Below are 12,002 nucleotides of genomic sequence, written 5' to 3' on the forward strand. Positions count from 1 at the left end.
TGCGTTTCACAATTGAAAGCTATCAAAAGCGCTCTCAGGTGTCAGGGATTTCTTTGACTCGAAAGTAGGATTACCTTAGTAGTAAAGAGTAAATTATTAAAACTTTATGAATGACGCATCAATTTTCCACACACTTCAGTGTTTATTACGACATATTTCTTGAGCTATGTGATGTACGACAATGTATTTGTGTGGGAACATAAAGCGGAATTGTGGACAGTATCTGCGAAAAATGCACAATGCGGTAGTTCTGCGTACTTGTCAGTGTTTATGACGTTCTATCTCACGAACTGTGTGTGGTTCCAAATATAATTTTGTAGGTGCATATAGCGGCATCTGAGGATACTCTCTGTGATATTTATTGCGAATAGAGTTAATAGTACAGAAATAATAAATTTAAACGTCTTGCTCACTGAGGCAGTTTTCGCGCATCTCATTGTTTATAACTCAGATCTTCTGAACTATGATAGATAGGTGGCTCTGACCCCCACAGTCATTGTTCTCTGACAGCAAGGGATTTGTGTGCCAAGTTTGGTTGAAATCAGTCTAGTGGTTTAGGAGATTATGTGACACACACACACACACACACACACACACACACACACACACACACACACACACAGACACACACATCTTACTGTTGAACAGTCCGTCCCTTTTCATCAACATTATAGAACATGAAAATGTAAAGCATCCTTGAGGCTAAACTGTGTATGTATATTAATTTAATATTGAACTTCACGCAAGTAGAGTACAGTCGAAGAACAATCATAAACAAAAGAAAAAGGAAAAAAAAATATGTTCTAAGTCGGGAGTCATAGGAACATAGCCCAGAGGCAACAAAGCTTTAAATTGACAACACTTTATTACAGTATTTTACAATAATTAAAAAGCTGCAAACAAAAACGTTATTAATTACAAAGCTGTTACACAACGGGCACAACACGTTCCAGGTTCTATATTATGCCAACAGCGACCGTGTGCAGTATCTTGAACAGTCTGGTTACAGGTTTCTGCGGATATCTTCTAAAACAAGAAATGAGCATACATATACGAAGAAAAACCATAATTTTAAAAGCCTAAAATCCACCCCGAGCTCGGGAATTCTAATACATTATTACAGCAATTATTATCATTAAAGAGTATTTTCACTAACAAGAAAATCTTTAAAAACCCAAATTTTAAATAAAAGATGCAGGGCGTCAGTAAAGGCGCCGCTAAGATTACTCAGCATTTAATTTACTTGTAAGAAATGAAACTCTAGCAGTAGCCGTCCAATAGCAAAATAATATGCGGACGGTTATCGACATAAGCAATTACGCCAATGATGGAAATTTCGAGTGATTAAGTAAGAATGTGTTTCAGTAAGCTCAGCAGCGCTTAAGATAACTCAATAATATTTAAACTACACAACAACTTTAAGACAACTTTATCAGGACAAATAATTATAAAACTTCTATCTTTCGAAGGGAGCCAACACATCGGCTGATAAAGATAACATACAATATTCTAATAAAACTAATAAAAGTCAATGCTGCTATGGACAGTGCGAAACCCGCTAAAACAGTTAAGGCACGAGCAATGAACAAAGTTTTACAGACTTGCAAATGGTCACCAATATCATGCCAATGTCCAGTTCACTTTGTTCAATCAGATGGAGTAACTTTCCATCAGCCGTAGCGCCTTTCAAATGTGGCACCAATAAAGGCGATTAGGATCCACGGCATTCCACATTCGCGAGCCACACAATGCCGCTGCCCGGTACTATTACCATAGCCGACTCAGCCTGGTGCATCGTGGGGCGTCCTTCATGCCAAGCGCCGTATCTCCATGCAAGCCCGTACGCGACAAGGTTAATAACACTTCACGCCACTGCTCGATCTGCTGTCGACCACAACTATTAGAGTACACTCCGGCACCACGCCACCTAGTGCCTGCCGTAAATTCACAGCACAGGAAGTCGCTCTGTGTGTAAAAAGGCACATTCACCTTCCCGTACCCTAGCTGTTGGGCGCTCGACGCCCGCCACCTTGCGGCAAGCGATACATCGCAGACCGAGAGCAATAGTCTCTGATATCGGTTACGGACTGTCTCACTGTGTTGGAATTGCTGGTTCCTCTGTACGTCTTGCACTATGTCGAACATAATGTCATGTCCAGCAATAACTCGTTGTCTCCAGGCCGCACAGTGATTGATCGGAATACATGTTTTACTAAGAACCACTGATTTTTCTCGTTCTTATCAGGCACACTTGAGCCAACATCCCTTCGTTGTTTCATTCAGGACCAAGTTATCGTAGAGCTAAAGGGCACCGTTCTCGTTCCCTCGGAATGTCTAATCGCCTTTCTTGTCTTTAGTGTGCTGTCTGTAAACTACAGTTACGCCATGTTTATGTGAGTCAGCATCGGTTAGTGCGGCTGGTCCCGGCGGAGGTTCGAGTCCTCCCTCGGGCATGGGTGTGAGTATTTGTCCTTAGTGGTCCCAGAACGGGGCTCACAACCGGAACCACACGTCACTGTTAAGCAATAATGAAGGACTGGGTCCCTTACTTCGATTGCACATATACCATTAAGGTCAATCCAACACATTTATTTCAAATAACATAGATAAAGTTACATTTGAATCTGTCTGAGATTAAACAGGAATGAAAAAACAATTTCAATATCAGCTGATTTAGTGCATGAAGCGCGAGTTAAGCCAATAACCACATAAACTAAACAATTCTCCGTAGTTCAAAGAAAGAGAAAAACAAAATTGAATCAATACACCCCCACTGACAAATATCCAAAAAACCTTACAATACTACTCAAAAGAATACACTGAAGTGGGGAGCAGTCATTCACCCGACAGAACACTTCAAAATGAGTTCAATAACACAGCTGCGTGCCCCAGAAAACTGCAAGACATTAAATACACTTTACATACAATTAACATTACGCCACTTCTGTTTGAACTCCAGTGTCCCAAACAAACAGGCGCTTATTCTTTCCCCTTTCTATGCGGAGGCTGAGCCAGAAACACAGATTGCCACAAAACTCAGTTTTGCTGTGAAATCTTACAGGACACCCGGAAGCAGTTACAGACTGAAACGTCCCCTTTGAAAAATTGTACACGACTGTGCTTAAACTGAAACACAATATTTTTGGCGCAACGCAATCTGACTTCCAAAAATCCCTACGAAAGAATGGCCCTGACTAACATTAACCCATACGTTTCACAAATCACTTACCTCACAAAAATCTTCGTTACTCAAGCTACTGCAATACAGCGAGCGCCACTACTGCCAGCTAAATAAAAGATTCAAACTACTGAAGGCACTAACTACTGATAGGCATAGTTAGCAAATGAAAGATTTTAATAGAGAACAAACAATGTATTTATCTCACTAGTCATAATATATATAGCAGTTTATGACACCAATTCTTACAAATTTCAAAACTCCGCCATCTCTCTCCCCACGTCCACCACTGCTGGCGGCTCACCTCCAACTGCGCAACGCTACGCGCTGTTAGCATCCAGCTGCTGCTGCCCAACACTACAATGGCGAGTATTACAACAATGCCAACCAGCCACAGACTGCACACGGCACAGCCAGTGATTTTCATACAGAGCGCTACGTGGCGGCGGCGTTACCAATAAAAAAACCTAAACAGCCTACTTACAAGACAAGGGGTCGGCACCCACCAATAACACAGGCTAAGAGTCAGGTTGGGAGCACATCCTACGAGAAGTTGTTCACACTATGCTCACCAGAAACTGTAGACATTCCGGCCGAACATCCGCTTGCGGTGGCTGCCAGAAGGACGAAGCAAGCAACAGGCCCACGCCGTGCTTCTCACACGGGCACCTCAATTTGTACAAACATCTAGGCCAACACCAACTCTTGACTCCCCTATCACTGCGAGGCTTGGCACAGTTTATGTTAGAATGCCTTCCAGGCAACCAGTAACTGCCGCAGGAGTTTCAGGATTAGCAAACAGCCCCAGCGTAACAGGCACCACACGTGTGCTTACGCCCAAGCCACCACTCCGCCAGTCTCACCGGCCGCCCCAAACCGACTGCCTCTCGCCGTCAGGGGGCGCCCCAGCCGAAAACGCAAAGGTGCCCATGCCCGGGGACGCGCCAAAGATAACAAGCCGATCGCTGATGATCGACCAGCGATCTGCTCACTTAGAATAATTTAGGTTACTTAGTGTGTAAGCTCAGGGACTGATGATCTTAGCAGTTAAGTCCCATAAGATTTCACACACATTTGAACAGCATCAGTTATAAGATCTCTTTCACTCCACAGGTGAACGGGGAGCGGGAGCCGGCGCTGGTGTACCGCGACTTCCGGGCGGCGGCGCTCCGGCTATTGGGCGTGCACGACACGACCGCCCCCGCCGCCCCCGTGCCGCCCGCGACGCCCGGCCTCCTGAACGGCGGCGCCACCGTCGCACCCGCGCCCGCCCCCGCACCTGCCCAGAACAACCACATCCGCAACGGAGGCCCGCCAGCTGCCGTGGCCAACAAGATGGCCGTGAACAAGATCGCGGCCTCGAAGGCGGTGCTGGCGCAGCCGATGCTTGCCGCGCAGACCAACTCGACGCCTCCCGCCGCCCCCGTCACGCCGCCGGCCGTGGAAGCGGTGCCCGTGTACCGTGCGCCTGCCAAGGGCTTCCCGCCGGTCATCTGGGTCATAGGTCAGTGTCTGCACCACACATCACAGTCTATGATCAGGCTTGGCACTTTCCTAGCTCCTTTACTTCCACGTCAGTTTCCATTTTAGAACAATTTATAATCCATTAATTGTAAAGGGTGAATGCACCTTCACCATGAAAAATCCAAAGTATTACCATATTCTTGCGATAGTGCAAATATGACTGGTATATTGAAAGAAAAAATCGCAACACCAAAAAATAATTAATTTAGAGAAATGAGATTTCGGAAACTTATTTAAGTGATCCACATTGCAAGATCATAGGCTGATGTAAGCGAGAGATACACCATTGCAAACGTGGAACGTTAGTACATTAATAACTCGTGTAAATGCCAGAATATTTAATGCAAATATGCAAACGTGCATCCATTGTGTCGTATAGATGCCGGATGTCAGTTGGTAGGAAGGAGTACCATGCCTTTCGCACTTGGTCAATCCATACAACGGCAGTTCTACATCTACATCTAGAACTACATGGTTACTCTGTAATTCACACTTAAGTGTCTGGCAGAGGTTCATCGAACCAATTTCATACTACTTCCCTACCATTACACTCTCGAATGGCGTGTGGGGAAAAAGGAACATTTAAATCTTTCCGTTAGAGCTCTGATTTCTCTTATTTTATTATGATGATCATTTCTCCCTGCGCATTCGGAAGAGAAAGTTGGTGATTGAAATCGTAAATAGATCTCGCCGCAAAGAAACCCGCCTTTCTTTCAGTGACTGCCACCCCAAGTCGCGTATCATATCAGTGACACTCTCACCCCTACTGTGCGAAAACACGAAACGAGCTGCCCTCCTTCGCACTTTTTCGATGTCCTCCGTCAATCCTACCTGATAAATATCTCACACCGCGCAGCAATATTCCAACAGAGATCAGACAAGTGTAATGTAGACTGTCTCTTTAGTGGGTTTGTCGTATCTTCTAAATGTTCTGCCAACAAAGCGCAGTCTTTGTTTCGTCTCCCTCACAATATTATCTATGTGGTCTTTCCAATTTAAGTTGCTCGTAATTGTAATTCCTAGGTATTTAGTCGGATTGACAGCCCTTAGATTAGCGCTATTTATCGTATACCCAAAATTTATCGGATTTCTTTTAGTACCCATGTGGATGACCTCGCACTTTTCTTTGTTTAGTGCCAATTGCCACTTTCCACACCATACAGAAATTCTCTTTAGATGATTTTGTAATTGATTGTCTGATGATTTTACGTGACGGTAAATTACATCGTCATCTGAAAAAAATCTAAGGGGGCTGCTCAGATTATCACCTAGATCATTTATGTAAATTAGGAACAGCAGAGGGCCTATGACACTACCTTGCGGAACGCCAGATATCACTTCTGATCTACTCTATGATTTACCGTCTATCACTACGAACTGTGACCTCTCTGAGAGGAAATTACGAATCCAGTAACACAACTTAGACGATACTCCATATTCACGCAATTTTATTTATAGTCGCTTGTAAGGAACGGTATCAAAAGCCTTCTGGAAATCTAGGAGTATGAATCGATCTGAGATCCCTTGTCGACACTACTCATTAGTTAATTGGAATAAAGAGCTAGTTGTGTTGCACAAGAAGGATATTTTCTGAATCCGTGTTGGTTATGTATCAATAAGTCATTTTCTTCCAGGTGATTCATAATGTTTGGCTACAGTATATGCTCCAAAATCCTACTCCAAATTGAGGTCAGTGAAATGGGTCTGTAATTCAATGGGTTACTCCTAATTCCTTTTTTGAATACTGGTGTAACCTGTGCTACTTTCTAGTCGTTAGGAACAGACCTTTCGTCAAATGAGCGGTTGTATATGATTGCTAAGAAAGGTGCTATTGCGTCTGCATACTCTGAAAGGAACCTGATCGGTATACCATCTGGACCGAAAGACTTGCCTTTCTTAAGTGATTTGAGTTGTTTCGCAACACCTAAGGTGTCTACTTTTATATCACTCATGCTAACAGCTGTTCTGGCTTCGAATTCTGGAATATTTACTTCGTCTTCTTTCGTGAAGGAATTACGGAAAACTGTATTTAATAACTCTGCTTTAGTGGCCCCATGATCGGTAATATTTCCATCGCTATCGTGCAATGACGGTATTGACTGTTTTTTCCGACTGGTGTACTTTACATACCATCAGAATCTCTTTGGGTTTTCTACCATATTTTGAGACAATGTTTCATTGTGAAAACTATTGAAAGCATCTCGCATTGACGTCCGCACTAAATTTCGAGCTTCCGCGAAACTTAGCCAGTCTTGGGGATTTTGCGTTCTTCTGAATTTGGCATGCTTTTTTTCGTTACTCCTGCCACAAAGTTCTGACGTGTTTTGTGTAACATGGTGGATCAGTCCCGTCTCTTATTAACGTTTGTGGTATGAATCTATCTATTGCTGGTGATACTGTATCTTTGAATTTGAGCCATATCTTGTCTACACTTACAGCATTAACTTGTAAGGAATGGAGACTCTCTCTTAGGACGGCATCAAGCGAATTTTTATCTCCTGTTTTAAGTAGATATATTTTGCGTCTATTTTTAGTGGTTTTAGTTGATATGGTTTTGAGCGTCACTACAATGACCTTGTGTTCACTAATCCCTGTATCCGTCATGGCGCTCTCTATTAGATCAAGATTATTTGTAGCTAAGAGGTCAAGTGTGTTTTCGCAACCATTTACGATTCGTGTGGCTCATGAACTAATTGTTCAAAGTAATTCTCCGAGAAAGCATTTAGTACAATTTCGGAAGATGTTTTCTGTCTACCACTGGTTTTGAACATATATTTTCGCCAACAAATCGAGGGTAGATTAAAGTCTCTACCAATTATAACTGTATGAGTGGGGTACTAATTTTTAATGAGATTCAAGTTTTCTTTGGACCGTTCAGCTATTATATCAGTCGGGTGGTCTGTAGAAGGATCCAATCATTATTTTGGTACGGCTGTTGAGTATAACCTCTACCCATAGTAATTCTCTGGCTGTGAACTAGTTGTGGACGAAGGTGGAGTTGTCGTCCGATGATGTCCCCTATGTGCTCGGTTGGAAACAGATCCGGTGATCGATTATGCCAGTTTAACATATCGAGTTCCTGTAAAGCTTGTTGGGTTACAGCAGCGGAATGTGGGCGAGCGCTGCACTAACAACCCCTGAAATGCTGTTCATGAATGGCAGAACAACAGGTTGAATGAGAATGACGAACAAATTTGCAGTCAGGGTTCGTGGGATAATCACGAAAGAGCTCCCACTGTCATACGAAATCGCACCGCAGACCATAAATCCAGGTGTAGCTGCAGTGTGTCTAGCACGCAGACAGGTTCGTGGCAGGCAATCTTTCAAACCAACAATATGTCCTCAGTGGCATCGAGGCAGAACCAGCTTTCTTTAGAAAACACAACAGACCTCTACCCTGCCCTCCACTGAGCTCTCGCTTGACGCCACTGAAGTCGCAAATGGCAGCGGTCTGGGGCCAGTGGAAGTTACGGGCCGTCTGGCCCAGTGATTTCCTTTGAAGCAACGGATTTTTAACAGTTATTTGTGTCGCTGTGAGGCCAACTGCTTCTCACATTGCTGTTACAGATATAGTACGATGCGCCAGAGCTCTACGCCGAACACGATGGTCTTCCCTTTCGGTAGTGCCACGTGGCCGTTCGGAGCCCGGTCTTCTCGCGACTGTACAGTCCCGTGATCACGGCTTCAAGCAGTCATGTACAGTGGCTACGTTTCTCCAAGTCCTTCTGCAGTATCGCAGAAGAATCATCCAGCTTCAAGTAGCCCTATTAAACGACCTCGTTCAAACTTTGCGAGGTACTGATAATTGTGTTTTTTCCTCCTTAAAGGCATTCTTGAGTAAAATCAACTCCCCTCGTCCAACCTCTACGGCGGCTGACGCTCAAGACTTGTGTTTAAAGCAAAGGTTATCTGCATCATCATAGTGGCGTCACCAGCGCCACCCTTATGCGACATCTTCTTTCAGATGCAGAAACACGACTACAAACTTTCGTTTACGTCGCACAACTCCTTCCTAGTGTTACGACTTTTTTTGCGTCACTGTAGATATCAATCTGAGTGGTGTTGATAAACAGCTGAAATCGATAAAACTGAACACAGGTACTGCGCCTGATTGAATCTATATCACATTAGCCGAACTGTTTGGTGCTTCTACAGGCTCCGTATCGAAGATCTATACAGTACAAAGCAAAGCGGAAAAAATTAATCCACTATCACGATATGCACAAAAGTGTATGGTGTGTGAGCGTGACAGACTGTCATTGAAGAGGATTGTGATGAAAAATAAAAGGACTTCAGCTGAAAAAGTCACTACACAATTGAATTTCGCACTCACTAATCCTGTCAGCAGTACAACAACACGAGGGTACCTCCGTAAGCAGTGAAATGCAGGACGAGATGGAATTCAACCAATTACCTGCGATGCAAATGCCCATAAGAGGAAAACGTGGTGCCGAATCCATGAAACTTGGACTATGGAGCAATAGGAGAAGCTCATTTCTTCGGATGAGTCTTGTTTCACACTGTTTCAGACTTCTGGCAGAGTTTACGTCCCAAGAGTGAAACACGGCGCGGATTCGGTGATGATCTTCGCAGCCATACCGTCGTATTCCATAGGACCCTTGTCTTCTCTGCAAGGTAACATTACTGCCACGGATTACGTGATTATTTTGGCTGATCAGGTCTATCCCATGGTACAATGTTTCTTCCCAAGTTGCGTTGCAAGAGGCCAAGACGACAGGGCACCTTTCCACGTAGCTCGAATCGTCCAGTACTAGTTTTGTGTGTGAATTACTAAGGGACCAAACTGCTGCGGCCATCGGTCCCTAGACTTACACACTACATAAACTATCTTACTCTAAGGACAACACACACAAACCCAAGCCCTAGGGAGGACTCGAACCTCCGGCTCGAGAGGCCGCGCAGTCGTGAGATGGCGCCTCTAACCGCGCGGACACTCGCGCGCGGCGCAGTGGTTTTGTGAGGGTGAGTTTCAATTGTCGCATCTCCACTGATCTCACCAGATCTCATTGTTACGGAACCTTTTCGGTATACTTTGGAGAGAGGGGCGCCTGCCCGCTACCCACCTACATCATCGTTACTTGAACTTACCATATTCTGCAGGATGAATGGTGTAAGTTCCCTTGAAAACTACACATGACCTACACTACTGGCCATTAAAATTGCTACACCAAGAAGAAATGCAGATGATAAATGGATATTCATTGGACAAATATATTATACGAGAACTGATATGTGGTTACATTTTTACACATTTTGGGTGCATAGATCCTGTGAAATCAGTACCCAGAACAACCACCTCTGGCCATAATAACGGCAATGATACGCCTAGGCATTGAGTCAGAGCTTGGATGGCGTGCACAGGTACAGCTGCTCATGCAGCTTCAACACGATACCATAGTTCGTCAAGAGAAGTGACTGGCGTATTGTGACGAGTCAGTTGCTCGGCCACCATTGACCAGACGTTTTCAATTGGTGAGAGATCTGGAGAATGTGCTGGTCAGGGCAGCAGTCGAACATGTTCTGTATCCAGAAAGGCCCGTACAGGACCTGCAACATGCGGTCGTGCATTATTCTGCTGAAATGTAGGATTTCGCAGAAATCGAATGAACGGTAGAGCCACGGGTCGTAACTCATCTGAAATTTAACGTCCACTGTTCAAAGTGCCGTCAATACGAACAAGAGATGACGGAGACGTGTAACCAATAGCATCACATACCATCACGCCAGGTGACACACCAGAATGGCGTTGACGAATACAGCTTTCAATGTGCGTTCACCGCGATGTCACCAAACACGGATGCGACCATGATGATCCTATAAACAGAACCTGCATTCATCCGAAAAAATGACGTTTACCCATTCGAGCACAAGGGTACGTCACAAAGTACACCATCGCAGGCGCTCCTGACTGTGATGCAGCGTAAAGGGTAACCGCAGACATGGTCTCCGAACTGATAGCCCATGCTGCTGGAAACGCCGTCGAACTGTTCGTGCAGATGATTGTTGTCTTGCAAACGTCCCCATCTGTTGACTCAGGGATCGAGACGTGCCTGCACGACCCGTTACAGCCACGCGGATGAGATGTCTGTCATCTCGACTGCTAGTGATACGCGGCCGTTGGGATCCAGCACGGGGTTCCGTATTACCCTCCTGTACCTACCGATTACATATTCTGCTAACAGTTATTGGATCTCGACCTACGCGAGCAGCAGTGTCGCAATACGGTAAACTGCAGTCGCGATAGGCTACAATCCGACCTTTATCAAAGTCGGAAACGTGATGGTACGCATTTCTCCTCCTTCCACAAGGCATCACAAGAACGTTTCACCAGGCAACGCGGGTCAACTGCTGTTTGTGTATGAGAAATCGGTTGGAAACTTTCCTTATGTCAGCACGTTGTAGGTGTCGCCACACGCGCCAAACTTGTGTGAATGCTCTGTAAAGCTAATCATTTGCATATCACAGTATCTTCTTCCTGCCGGTTAAATGTTGCCTCTGCAGCACGTCATCTTTGTGGTGTAGCAATTTTAATGGCCAGTAGTGTATATTTATCCAATTCCAGACCACTGGAAGCTGATTTGAATGACAAAGCTCTTCCTACACCTTATTAGGCACGGTAATGTGATGTGTTATTCGAGTTTCCGTATTTTTGTCTACCGCCTGTATATTGTCAATCTCAGGTTCCCTGGCTAACGGAAAGGTCGTCGCTAAGGCAAAGAAATAGCCATTGAGAGCGACTCTTGGAATCTCAATAATGTTGAAACTGCTTGCCGAACATCGACTCGAAACCAATCCTTTGTATTTCGCGGTAGCTGTTTTACCAATTGAGCTATCTAGGCACAGCGCACTACTCATTTTCTCAGCTTCAAGTTAGAACTGAAGCTTGGATTTCGATTCCTGGATAGATCGTTCGTCAGGTGCATTGACTGCGGAAGCAAAGCTCCGGATTTGAATCCTGTGCAAACGTACTGCTCAATTGCTGTATTCCAAAGGAACCATCTTTATAATCCTTTCATTACTTTCCCCTGTACATTGTTTAACGCAAGAATTTTGGGGATCGTGACGAGGCACCATCTAGAATAGTTTTATCTTAATTATCCTTTATCTTCATTAACCTAAGCGATATAGATATGTCGTGTTTTTACAACAATTTCGCCATTGGCAGTAACAGAAGGTAGCAGTGTGGAAATAACGGTTTATTGCTGTATTTGCATAATTTATTACGAAACGCTTGAGTTCATGGAATGTAGTGTACGTTGGCGTTGCCAAACGACGATTC

At 44.4% G+C, this 12,002-nt stretch overlaps 1 protein-coding gene across 3 annotated transcripts in view; it reads left to right on the forward strand.

Moving 5' to 3' along the window:
- LOC126272536 (uncharacterized) overlaps positions 1-12,002 on the forward strand; it is a 431,400-nt gene that overhangs the window by 368,355 nt on the left and 51,043 nt on the right. For all 3 annotated transcript variants that reach the window (XM_049975453.1, XM_049975451.1, XM_049975452.1), the window contains one exon: positions 4,292-4,682. In XM_049975453.1, the coding sequence (XP_049831410.1) occupies positions 4,292-4,682 (391 nt within the window). The remainder of the gene's footprint in view (positions 1-4,291; positions 4,683-12,002) is intronic.

Source organism: Schistocerca gregaria, chromosome 5 (genome assembly GCF_023897955.1).
Source record: "Schistocerca gregaria isolate iqSchGreg1 chromosome 5, iqSchGreg1.2, whole genome shotgun sequence".
Taxonomy (NCBI): Eukaryota; Metazoa; Arthropoda; class Insecta; order Orthoptera; family Acrididae; genus Schistocerca; species Schistocerca gregaria.